This window comes from Nelumbo nucifera, chromosome 8 (genome assembly GCF_055504915.1).
Source record: "Nelumbo nucifera cultivar China Antique chromosome 8, China Antique-T2T, whole genome shotgun sequence".
NCBI classification, from domain to species: Eukaryota; Viridiplantae; Streptophyta; class Magnoliopsida; order Proteales; family Nelumbonaceae; genus Nelumbo; species Nelumbo nucifera.
This window is the reverse complement of record NC_142656.1, coordinates 47,165,256-47,179,256: the sequence shown is the minus strand read 5'-3', so window position 1 is coordinate 47,179,256 and position 14,001 is coordinate 47,165,256. Positions and strand designations below refer to the sequence as shown.

Sequence of the window (14,001 nt, the reverse complement as noted above, 5' to 3'; positions counted from 1 at the left end):
CTATGATTTCTAGAATGAGACTTAAATGAAGTGGTTGAATATGATTTCTACACATGCTATTTTCTTTGCAGCAACATGGTATACAATCCCGAAGATCTTGTCCCGACACTCAACAAAATGAAGTGGTTGAATGCAAGAATGGCCACATCTTGAGTGTTGTAAAAACCCTGCTACTAGATTCTCATCTTCCAACAACCTTCTAGTTGGAAGCTGTCTACATTGTTGTGCATCTCATTAATATTCTTTCATCGTTTGTTCTTGAAAGTTTTTCTCCAACTCCCCTCCTAACTTCTCAATACTTCATGTCATTGGGTGTATCTGTTTTGGGCATCTTCCTCATGAGCATACTAAGTTGACGGCTCAATTTGCTTTGTGTTCTTTCCTGGGCTACAATCCTAACTATAAAAGATTTGTTTATTATGATAAAAAATCTTGTAGTCTTGAATTTATCGAAATGTGATTTTTCTTGAAAATCTTTTTTTTTTCTTTGAACATGTTACCAAAATTCCTACTCCTTTAGTGTCAATCTTGCAACACTTTGAACCTACAGGTCCTTCTAAAGCACTTCGTTTTTTTTGGTTGCCATATCATGACAGATAGTTCAAAAGAGATAGTAAAAGTTGAATGGCTGTGTCAATTTGTCTACACACCCAAAGGATTTGAATTATATATCACAAGTTTACATAAAAGTGAAAGAAACATTGTGCCCTTCACTAAAACAAATAAGAAATAAGATAAGTTTACAAGAAAGAATAAAAAATACTATACAATAAGGTACAAGATAAAATGGTACTCCCAATTGATCAGCCCATAGTATCTCTACACCCCCCTCAAACTGATGTTGAGGTAGAAGCATCAATTTGTTAGCCAAGAACTCGTGGTGAGGATGCATCATAGCCTTAGTGAAGATTTCAGCTAGTTGAAGGCTAGACAAAACATGGGGAAGAGTAATGAGACTGGCAAAGAACTGATCTTTGATGAAATGGAAATCATCCTCTATATGTTTGGTACGCTCGTGGAAAGTAGGATTAAAGACAATCTTGATAACACTGATATTATCTGCATGGATGGGAATAGGAGTAGGAGTCTGGAGGTGAAGATCATTGAGAAGAGCTCGAAGCCACACAATTTCACTACAGACAGAGGACAGCTCAATATCTTGCCTTAATGGAGGACTTGGAGATAGTTTGTTGTTTCTTACACTTTTAGGACATAAGGGAATCACTCACGAAAACACACTGGCCTATGGTAGATCTTCTAGTGTAAGGGCAGCCAACCTAATAAGCATATGCATAGTCTAGCAGATTTAGAGATGACGATGATGAAGAGAAAAAATAGTCCATACGAGACAGTACCCCTGATGTACCTTATGATCCTAAGAATTGCTGTCTTATGGGGCTGTCTAGGAGAAGTAACAAAGTGGCTGACAACTTGAACTGAATAGGAGATATCAGGTCTTGTCATGGTGAGATAGAAGAGGCTATCAACAAGTTTCCTATACAATGTAGCATCAGGAAGGAGTTCACCACAATCCTTGGATGATTTCAGGTTCACCTCAAGAGGAGTATCCACCTATTTCTCATCAATGAGAAAAGCTATTCGAACCAAATCCATAACATACTTTTGCTGATTTACAAAGTATCCTTAAGGGGAATGACTTACCTCCATTCCTAGGATACAAGTCAGGGAGCCAAGATCCTTCATCTTGAATGCTTGGCTCAAGAGATTCTTGAGTTGGGAAATACCCTCATAGTGCCTGCTTTAAGACAGAGAGAATAATCAAAAGGGCTTTGCATGATAGAATGAAACCTCTCAAACCAAGCTCAAGGTTTTGTCTGGGATTCCTTTTTTTTTTTGCTTTCTTTGGTTGCAAGTGGATTACTCCTCAGGATGTAGTGAGTCTCTTCAACCCAAATTTCATAAGGCAGACGATGAAAAGAAGAAAGAGTTATGTGTAAAACAATTAGGGTAGCAGTGGTGTGGACTTCCTAAGGCAGCAGACGAAAAGAGGAAGAGTTACATGGAAAACAGTTAGGGCAACAGTGGTGTGGACTTTTTGGGAGCAAAGAAATGCAAGGATCTTTAATGAAAAGCACAAGTCAAAAGAAGAAATTGTGGATTCTATAAAGATAAAAGTTGCACACTGGCTAAAAACACTAGAGCTCTTCCAAAGTTTTTCAGTGGTTGACATAATAAGAGCATGGAATGAAGTGGTACACTCTTCTAAAGAGAAAGACAAAAAATGTGATGGATTGGAAGCCCACAGCTAGCAACAAAGTCAAGATGAACTTCAGTGGGAGCTCTTTAGTGAACCTGGGACTAGCAGGAAATGGTAGTGTATTTAGAGATTCTTCAGGGGAAGTACTGGCAATGTACTCAGGTCCTTTAGGGGTAGGAGACTCAATAAAGGCTGAGCTGCTAGCTCTGTTACAAGGTCTAAAACTTGCCAAACAAGCAAACCTTCAAAATTTGAAGGTTGAAGGGGATTCAAAACTGGTTATCTCTTGGACTACCACAAGGTGTAATGTCCCCTAGATTTATAGACACACCCTGAGAGAGATAGAAAGCCTGGCAAAGGAACTCAATAAAGGCTGAGCTGCTAGTGCTGTTACAAGGTCTAAAACTCGCGAAACAAGAAAACCTCCAAAATTTGAAGGTTGAAGGGGATTCAAAACTGGTTCTCTCTTGGACTACTATAACGTGTAATGTTCCCTAGATTTATAGACACATCCTGAGAGAGATAGAAAGCCTGGCAAGGGAACTCAATGATTCTTTCATTTGGATCAGAAGGACTGCAAATGGAATGGTCAACTCATTAGCCAAGAAGGGGGTCCATAGGCAACAATTATTTTGGGCACAATTGTAATTTTTATGGCTTTGTTGACATATTGGTTGTATTGTAATTCGACACCTGTTTCTCACTCGTTATTAAAATTAATTTTTCTTTGCTAATAAAAAAAAAGCTCAAGGTGCCTATTTGAGATTATAAAGAGATCTCTTGAGGCGACAAACCATAGATAGTCGGATCCTCACAGTATCTAGGAAGAGGCTTCATAAGCATTGTTTTCCTTCAATGACCATGAAGGAAGGCATTCTTGACATCCATTTGATGAATATTTCACTGCTTTACTGCTCAGATAGCTAATACCAAGTGTACTGTAGTCATCCTTGCAACTGGTGCAAAGGTCCACTCATAGTCAATCCCATAATCTTGCTTGTATCCTTGTGCAACCAGATGAATCTTGTATCTGTCAAGGTTACCATAAACTTCAACTTGACGGAGTGAACCCATCTACTATAAATGATTGAGACATCTGGGGGCATAGGGATGAGGTCCCAAGTATCATTCTCTATAAGGGCCTAAATTTCTACATCCATAGCTTCTTGCTAGTACAAAACTGCCATAGCCTACTAATGAATCTTTGGAATATCTATAGATGACAGGATAGCAGAGAAGGAGCTATGGTTGGTGGGAGAACCATAGCGGGGGATCTAGAGATATAAAAGGAACAGTATAGAAGAGGAGAGGATGAAACATGAGTTGAGGAAGAAGGCTTTGGATTAGTACTTATAGTGTCAAGAGGAGTGGAACTATATGAACCAGTTGAGAAGAGAGTAGAGGTGTGGGCGGCCAATCGCTTCCTTACATACTTGGGAAGAGACTCCAAGAAGGTAGAGGTGGACTTCATAGTACCTGTAGAATCAAAAGAATGCAAAACAAACATAGGAGTAGGGAGTTTTAACAATTTGAGCAAAGAAGAAAATATTCTCAAGAAAGACAACATTTCTAGAAATCTGAATCCCCCTCTACAGATATTCCTCCCTTACACACTTCTAGAATTTCTAGACCACTTGACTGCTATGCTTTTCCTTCCAACTGTAGCTCCTTTTTTGCTATGCTATCGTCTATAGATATACTGTCATATCAGTAGGTTTTTTCTCATCCTCATTGAAAAGGGGTCATGGACACTGAGATCTCTACTCTCCTTGACAAATGGAAGTCAGTTCCTCCTCATGATGCTTCTGTCATTGGAAGTTGGTGGGTTTATTCAGTAAAGTTGAAGTTGACAACAAGCTGAACCGAAGAGAGTCTATCACCATGTTTCAGGGGTGTCGAAGAATGAATCGATCCCCACCCCCAACCAGCCTTTATATATTATAATATGTACAATTACAAGAAGGTCCTTATAGGGTTGAAAGATTACAAGAAAGCCCGTATAGGGCTGAAAGAGAGAAAAAACAGAATAAGATAAAATACAATGGGAGCTATTATAATAGGATACATCAATACGCTCCACACTCTCCTTCAAACTGGTGCGACATCATAGTTTGCTCACAAGAAAGAGATGTTTTGCTCTTGCCATAGCATTTGTAAAAATGCAACAATCAACATATCTAAGGTCACATAAGCAAGTGAAATAGAACAAACAAAAAAAGGTCTATAATAAAGTGACAATCCGCTTCAATATGTTTAGTCCTCTCGTGAAAGACCGAATTCGAGGCAATATTGATAGCACTGGTATTGCCAACAAGAAAAGGAAAAGGATAGGAAGGTGAACACCAAGACCATCAAAGAGAGATGACTTGGAGACTGTTGTTTCTTGCATTTCTAGGAAATGAGGGAATCACTTATGAAGACACACCACCTAGTAGTAGAACGTCTGGTGTCTAAGCAACCTGCATAATTAGCATCAACATATGCCCTCAATAGAATAGGAGGGGAGGAATACAACAGTCCCTAGGATAATGTTCCACGAACATGCAAAATAATCTAATGAACAACAATCAAATGAGGTTGACGTGGGATAGAAACAAACTGACTAAGAACTTGAAATGCATGGGAGATGTTAAGACGAGTCATAGCAAGATAAATGAGGGAGACCACAAGTTGTCAATAGAGTGTGCATCAGGAAGTGGTGAATCTTCTGTCTTTGATAACTTGACATTCAACTCTAAAGGAGTATCAACCTGTTTCTCATCAATAAGACCAACTAAATAAGATTAGAAGCAGCACCCAGACATATAAAATGAACTATGAAGAAGGGATTCAAGTTCTCTAATTCCCTCTTCCTCATCCCCAATCAACAATATATCATCAACCTACAGAAGAAGGTTGATGATAAGATTAGAAGAATTCGAGCCATAACCAACAACAACAACAACAACAACAACATCATGAAATTCTAAAACCAGGCTCGAGGATCTTATTCCAGACCATATAGAAACTTCATTAGTTTGTAGACAAGAGAGGGATCACTACAATACCCAAGAGGAGTTTTCATATACACTGACTTCTATAGTTGGCCATGAAGGAAAACATTCTTCACATCCAGTTGATAAATGGACCAAGATTGTACAACTGATAGAGCCAAAAGAACACAGACTGTAGTAATCTTGGCAGCTGGGGCAAACATCTTTTCATAATCAATACCATATTCTTGAGTATGCCCCTGGCTAACAAGACAAGATTTATATCAGCATAGGGAGCCATCAAATTTCAATTTTATGGTGTAGACCTATCTACTCCCAATGATAGAGGCATATGAGGGTGCAGGCACAAGTGTCATCCTCATGTAAAGCATGAATCTCTGCACCCGTAGCTTCTTTCCAATGAGAGCTACTATTGGCTTGCTAGTAGGTACAATAAATATCTATAGAGGATAAGGCAACAAACAAGGACTTATAGTTTAAAGGGAAGCCATAGTGGTCAGGGATTCTAGAAATGTGAGTGAACGACGAAGATGAACAAAAGCAAGAGGGGTATCACTTACAGGCACAGTTGTGGAATGATCTTGAATTAGTAGGAAGGGGGGTCGCAGGTGTAGGGACGGGAGCACACAACCACTTGCGAGAGAAGGAATGTAGTTGATCAAGAACATAGTCATACTAGGCTACTAGCTACCTCAACCCAAAAGGAAGAAGGTGCAATTGACTCCTAAAACAAGGTCCTTACAACACTAAGAACATGTCCATTCTTGTGCTTGACCACACTATTCTGCTAAGGAGCATCTAGATAGCTTCATTGAACTTGTATCCCATTAGTCTTCAAGTAAGAAAGTCTCCATTGATGTTTTCTCTCCCTGAATCTAAGCGAAGGATATGCATACAAGACTAAAACCAGACTTGTACCATGGCATGAAATAGCTGAAATGTTGGGAATCCATGTATGAAACAGTGCACTCATCAATGAATAATTCAAAATACTTGTATCCTAAATGAGAAATAATAGATACGTATCCAAACATCAGTATGTATAATTCCTAATGAAGAAGTAGCATGCTCAAACTTGTGATAAAACGACAAAGTATGGCTCTAACTCAAACAACAAGAAATACATGAAGTATGAAAAGTTTGCAAAGACGAATTTTATTTCTTATAAAACCAAAGTCAAACAAAAGCTTTAATTTTTCAGAATGAGGGTGACCCAAAAGTTTATGCTACAAGTCCCAAACATTGTTTCTTTGACCCAAAAAGAACTAGATGAGGAAGAATTGAAGATGATGACTTGACTATGAGAGATATCTTAAACTCCAATATAAACAAGTGGCCCAGCCTACGCCCCTTCCCTTTCACCTTCCCAGTGCATTGGTCCTGAATCAAGAAACCATCAAAAGAAAAAGTAAGGAAATGACCTTCATCAACAAGATGACCTACTGAAATAAGGTTTGTAGTGAGATTGGGAACAAAGAAGTCTTGGTAAGGGAAAAGCAAGTGGAGAGTGAAATCTTAAGGGACAAATCATTACTACCAATGATGCTAAGTTTTTTCACCATTGGTAGTAACAATTTTAATGATGGGTTTTAGTATAATTACTTGAGGGTTCAGGGTAGGCTCCGGTCATATGATTAGTAACTTCATAATCAATAATTCAAATAGCAGAAGAGGAACAACCAGAAAGCTCACTGGATAAGCCAATAGCAAAGAAAGCAAAAGAGATAGCAGAGGATAGGGGTGAGCATTATTCGGTTAAAACCGAAAATTTTAGTTTCGGTTTCAGTTTTTAGAATTAGAAATTCAGTTAACCGAATTAACCAAACTTTTCAATATAGCATGTAATATATAATATATAACATATTATATTTAATATATAATATATTTATATATATATATGTTATGATATATATATATATAATATAATATAGTATATATTTTTAAAATTCGGTTTTAACCGAAAATTTCAGTTTCGGTTATTTCGGTTTTCCTCTAATTCGGTTTTGGTTCAGTTTTCATTTTTCTAATTCAGTGTTTAAAATTTTGGTTTATTCGGTTTGGCTTTTAACTGAATAAACCGAATGCTCACCCCTAGCAAAGGATATCAGTTGCAGAATTTTCTCTTCACCCAAAGGTTTAGATGATTCACTTTTAATAGAAGAATCAAACTTGGTGGAAGTGATGTCAAAAGTATCGCCCTTAGTCACCTAATAATGCATGATATGATTCTTCTTTTGAACACTCTTATCTGGTTGACCAGGGCAATTTGGAATAATGTAAACATGTTTCTTACAGTAAGTTCACACATTTCTCTTCTAACAATGTGAAACAATACGATTGAACCCTTTACACTCATAGCATTGGACCATTGAAACATCCTTAGTGGCTGGTTTCTTACTTCCATGTGCAATGAAAGCAGTGTTATCCCCAGCATCAACTAGCTTTCCATCAACTCCCACAACAGTCAAAAGTCTAGTGTCCTCCCTAAGGAGTTCTCCCATCATTGAGTCCAAGTATGGATGGGTCCCTCTACTCAAGATATTAGACCTGATTATTATAATAGGAGGATACAACACAAATAGGAACTATTATAATAGGGTACATTAATAGAAGTTTGATGGTAGCCTTGAGAAATATAAGGCTAGACTGGTTGCTCAAGGTTACAAGCAAGAGTATGGGATTGACTATGAGGAGACATTTTCTCTTGTAGCTAAGATGACCACAGTCTGTCTTCTCATTGCCACCTTGACGGATAAAAATTGGGTGATTCATCAGATGGATGTAAAAAATGTCTTCTTACATGGAGATCTAAAAAAGCGGTGTATATGAAGCCTCCTGGTTATTTTGATGACCCTAATCTTGTATGCTTCCTTAAGAAGTACCTCTATGGTTTAAAACAAGAACCTTGAGCTTGGTTTGAGAGATTTTGATCCACCACTACTGATACTGTTTTCACCTAAAGTTCCTCAAACTACTCTCTTTTCACTTCTCATTGTCCCTTGGGGATTACTCTCTTCTCCTATATGTTGATGATTTTCTTTTAATTGGAGATGATTTCATCATCTGCAACAACTCCTCAAGGGATTTCTCTCTTTTTCAGCATAGAAGTTCATCATAACTCTTGTGGTGACTTTGTCAACCAGTAAAGGTATGCTATTGATTTGGTGAAGCTTGCTCACCTCACAGACTCCAGACTGGTTGATACCACTCTAGAGATAAATTTTAAGCTTAGTAAAGATGATGGTCCACTCCATAAAGATGCCGCCCTTTATTGTCATGTTGTGGAGAGTCTTATTTACCTCACTATGATGCGTACAAATATATCTCTTACAGTTCAGACTGTCAGCCAATTTGTACAGCCGCTTTTTTGCCTCTACATCATCGCTTCAGTTGTCAGCATATGATGATGCTGACTGAGCTGGTTGTCTAGATACTCACATGCCATGCCATGTCATCCATTGAAGTGGAATACCAAGCCATGCCATCAACTTGTAGTGAAATCATTTGGCTCAAGTCTCCTATGCATGGCCTTTGCCTTGATCAAACATCTCCTGTTCCTTTATTAGCTGACAATCTCAGTGCTATCAATATCTTTCTAATCCAATTTTCCATGAGCAGACTAAGCATATTGAACTGGATTGTCACTTTAATAGGGATCTCCTTCATCTCACTTCCTCATGTTTCTTCTAATCTTCAACTGGCAGATATTTTTACAAAGGCTATGACGAGCCAAACATACCTTTCTTATGGACAAATCAATGCTAGAGAGTGAAGGTTAAAGTTGAAATTTTATTTGTATCTTGTACATATTCTTTATTCCTTTTATTCTTCATTCTTTTGTATCTTCACTCTTTGTATCTCAAGGGTAGAAGTGTCCTCTATTTTATTAATATAAATACTCTTTGTTTGTGTGGTCGAACTACTGGACACACCACAAATTTGTTCACCTTCCTCTTGTTCGAACTGCATTGACAAAGAGAAACATCACAAGCCAAATCAAATAAAGAAATCAAATGAACCCGACCTAAACAACATCCTAGTATTCTAGGAAAGCCAAACAAGGGTGAAAAATAAACCAGCTCCTAAACCTATTGCTCCTTGTCAAACATGAAGTTGTAAGAAACCTTCATCACCCGTTTTTTGGGATGTACATGAATCGCAAAATTGTAATTCTGAAAGCTTTCTTTGACTTTCCGCTTTGGTGTCTCCTCGACACCGAGTGCCTGTAATCATCCTTTTTTTATCTTAATGAAAATTTTCTTTTTACTATAAAAGAAACCTTCATCACCACTTGACCATTGCCTATCCCTATCTTCATTATTTACAAATCCCCCCAACCACACATAAAAAGCACCATTTCATTTATAAAATAGGTATTGAATTCAAAATGGTGGTGGCACTCACACTACTAGAGACTCTCCAGCCAATACAAATTCTTGTATCTCTCCCATGGGACTTAGATCCCACATAATACAACTCCAACCAGAGATTTCATTCCCATATCTCCACTTGGTTATTATCCTTACAAGCATTGCCTAGAAGAAATGTTTAAAGTCTCCCTCCACCAATTTAAGTTTCTTTGGCTATGTTTTAGATTCTTAAATTTCTATTATCCAATGATCCATATTTGTTCCACCTTTTGTGATCCATTGGTGTTAATTCTTTTAAAACCCTTGTCAAATAGGCAAACTGTTTGCCTGTGTGGCCAACTTTAAATAACATAGTTTAATACTAAGGAAGCAGCAGTATTTCCCTTAGAATAAGATTGGCTCACAAAAGGAACAAGTGTTTTTATCACAAGACAGTAATCCTACCCTCAAAATTGAACATGATAAAATAAAATGAAGTTATTTATCCATATAACAAAATTGAAATTATTATAATATTAAAAGATCAACATGCATACCAACCTTTGATTTGACAGCTTAAAAGTGACTTGCTTCCACAGAGGTCCACCTTTGCCACCCATAAATGAAAAACGTGCCCTACTCTAGAAACAAACACAAATGATGTAAGAAAACAGAGGTTTTCAACATTACGAGGTGAGAAAACAAAATAACAAGTTTCATCAAATTACTAATTATTGAATATGAGTCCAGGTTGTTGAAATGTATAAGGGGCATTTTAGTCACTTGTTATATCATTGTATTTCCCCTGTTAAGAATCACTTAACCAGGGGATTTTTGTACTTTCACATATTCTAAAGAAGTGAATAACAGTGCAGGTCGACAAGGAGAAGAAACCCATTCATATCTACTTCCTTTAGACCCTTTATCTCTCTTTTCACTTTCTTCTTGTTCCCTACTGTGTAAGACAGATTCCCCTACCATTTTCCCTTCATTTCTCCCCTTTTCCCCTTTATTCTCAGGTTGTAACACAGGTTATAGATAGCTGGCTTGAAAATGAAATAAAGTCTGTATGCTGCATTTCTTTAAAAAGATGTACAATTTCAGGTTATAGGAACTACCCCTTTCCAGGTTTTCTATATCTTACTAGGTAGCTTCCATTATCTTTTATATATGAATATCCATGGACGAAAAGATATCACTTATAAAAAAAAGCTGTCAAGGAGTTTTCAGGAAATCATTAGGGGAGATTACTCAAAAAAAAAAAAAAACTGTTGTGGCTAATGTAGAAGGGTCTAGGGATGATGCCTTCTTCAATGGTGAAGGGAGCTTTTTTCCTTGGATTACCTTGGCTACTCCCATCAAAGTTTAATTTCACGAAGTCTTTGGCTGGAGGTGTCCACAGAACCTACTCTTTTACTATTGAGGAGGAGCCTTTTGCCACTGCCTTCCAATTTCTCCATAAAACATCAAAGGACCAATAAGAGGAAGAATTCAGGGTCCTAAGCTAATGTATCACCCTCACCAATATACAATCTCTTACCTCTTCTTTACTTTTACTATTGATCCTTCCCCTCTTTTTAGGCCAAATGAAGGTAGAAGGGTCAAAAAGTTTATCTACCTCCGTTGGCAAGGACCACCTGCAATCATACAAAGAGAAAAGCCATCCCCAAATATTGAGAGATATATTGTATTTGGTTGTGTTTGGGTTGTTGGAGGTTACAGGATATAGTTGTAAAATTGATAAATTCTGGAGACCTGTATGTATTTATGGGAGAAAAGGGGGCTTATGTGCCATTCTGATATAATTTGGTCTTTTTCTTATTTAAGCTAGTGGTTGTGTGGGATTAGGGTTGAGTGAGTGTGTATGTGTGTGTGTGTGTGTGGAGGAGAGAGAGAGAGAAGAGTTGTATCTCTTGTTCTCATAGTGGATATTTTTCCTCTTCTCCCGTGGATGTAGGCTACCAAGTCAAACCACATTAAATATTGGTGTTTTCTCTATTTCTTCCTATTTTCTCCTTGATTTGCTAATTGCTATTCTGCTTTATGTTACTGTTGAAATAATTTAGTTATTTGTGTTAGGGTTTGTTTGGCTAGTTAAAGCGTTTTTTATTTTCTGTTATTTCTGTTATTGTACTCACTTACAGAAGGGGCACAAGAGTCTTTTTCCTTCTTATTTCTGCCACCCTATATAATATAATAGAAGCTGGTGCCGCTAGTACTGTTCCATTGCTCCAAACCTTTTCTTCTTCCTTTCTTTCTTCTTCCCTTCTCTTCTCTACTTCCTCGTATTTCAATCGGATTTATTGCCAAGATGGTATCAGAACAAGGCTGTTGAATTGGGCGACCAAGTTTTTCTCTTCAAGTTGCTGAATCTGGGCTGGTCAAATCAGATCTGCAACTGGTACAACCCTAAAGTTTTCTTTCTTCTTTTATTTCTTTCCTTGGTCGTGTACCAAGTGGAGAACAAATGAATCCAAACCACTGAATGTCGGCAGACTTTTGTGAGGGTTATACCTTTTTTTATTTGTTGGATAGTGTGGTCCTGTACCTGTGAAAAGGTGACTGTAGGTCATAGATGACCTGTTTTCTCTGCTCGTTAGTCTGATTTCATGTGTGTTAGGATCTCTCTTATTAGTTAATGCTGTGGTGGAACTTACTGGAAAACCAGTAGGCTGGGACTGTTCTTCATGCAGATCTGAAAATCAGTCTCATCATAGTTCTTCTTTGGAAATTGGTGCTGTATTTTGTGCTCAGATTAAGTCCAGAACTGAACTGTTGTGTGTGGAGCTTTTGTCGATATAAGGAGGGATCCTAAGTTGAGAGTTTAGATAAAAAAACTTTGTGTTTACCATGTTGTCTGAGAATTCTGCTACTTCAGATATTTCAGGGAGCCACAATGGAGTGAGTGGGGGAATGGATATGAATTTCCCCATGGCTGTTATTCCCTTTGATGGTCTGAACTACCTTGAGTGGTATAGGGGAATAAAACTCTACATCACTGCTAGGGGGAAAATAGGATACATCAACGGGAGAGTGAAAGAACCGAAGAACGGAAGTGCTGAATATGATAGGTGGAACCAAGAGAATAGTATGGTGATGTCATGGCTCTTGGTTTCCATGCTGCCACAGATAAGGAAGACTTTTATGTGGGCTGAAATTGCTTGTGAGATATGGGAACAAGCAAAGTCCACCTATTTAAAGCAGAGACACTATGCCAAAATATACCAACTGCAAGCTGAATCCTCTACTTGCAAGCAGGGGGAGAGGAGTCTCTCGATGTACTATTCTGATTTGACATCGATATGGAAAGAACTTGATCACTACCAGAATGTGAATTGGAAGTGTGATGAAGATGCAAAGGCATATAAGTCACTTGTATCTCAGCAACGGGTCTTTGCCTTCCTCTTAGGGTTGAATCCTTCATATGAGTCCATCGGGGTGCAGATCTTGGGTAGTAAAGACTTTCCATCAGTTCAGGAGGTGTATGCCTTAGTGCAGTCAAAAGAGAGTAGAAGAAGTGTGATGAATTGTGTAGAGGGGGAGCCAGTTGCCCTAACTGTCCGGGGAAATTCAGATACAAATGTCGGAGGTGCTTTTAAGAAAGGTGACTCTCAGAAGAGAACAGATGATAAGAGTAAACTTTGGTGCACTCACTGCAGGAAGACAAGACATACTAGAGATAGATGTTGGGATCTCCATGGAAAGCCTAAATGGGCACAGGATTTGGGTAAGAAGTCAACACCTGTTCAAGGCAAGAAAACCAAGTCAGCAGAATCAGAAAAAGTATAACTCAGCTAATATGGCGTCTCTAGAGACTAGTCCATTGGTAACTCAGGAGAGGCATCCCAGTTCTGACCCTAAGGAAGAAATTATCAACTCCTTTCATGACCATTTGGAATTGTATGGTAGGACTCTCCGTTAAATGGATTCTGGTCCTACTCCCTCTACCTCTTTCGCGTCTACATCAGGTAACGCTACCACTGCCTTCCATGTGTCATCTCATACCACTGATTCTCCTTGGTTTATTGACTCCAGAGCCTCAAACCATATGACCGGTAAGTCAAATTTATTTCAGACATATAACCTTCTCTTTGGGAGAGATAAGGTGAGACTAGCTGATGGTTCTTTCTCTACCATAGCTGGCCAAAGTACCATACCTCTCCCACACGGCCTTACCCTTTCTAATGTACTGCATGTTCCGAAATTACCTATAAATTTGCTGTCCATTAGTAGTATAACTCACTCCTTGAATTGTTCAGTCACTTTTTTTTCCGTCTTCATGTGTGTTTCAGGATTTGGCCTCGGGGAAGACGATTGGTAGAGGAAGCATGGTGGATGGTCTCTACGTGTTGGAGAATAAACCTGGTCTTGTGGCTACAAAGTCCATGAGTTTGTCCCAAAGTTGTTTGAGTCCTTGTTAGTGAGTCAGTTACAGTGTCAG

The 14,001-nt window shown here is 38.3% G+C and overlaps 1 protein-coding gene across 7 annotated transcripts in view; it reads right to left on the bottom strand.

Annotated features, from left to right (window-relative positions):
- Positions 1–14,001, bottom strand: part of EMB1997 (para-aminobenzoate (PABA) synthase family protein) — a 91,328-nt gene that overhangs the window by 27,430 nt on the left and 49,897 nt on the right. For all 7 annotated transcript variants that reach the window (XM_010275249.3, XM_088893195.1, XM_010275250.3 and 4 more), the window contains one exon: positions 10,122–10,201. In XM_010275249.3, coding sequence (XP_010273551.1) covers positions 10,122–10,201 — 80 coding nt within the window. The remainder of the gene's footprint in view (positions 1–10,121; positions 10,202–14,001) is intronic.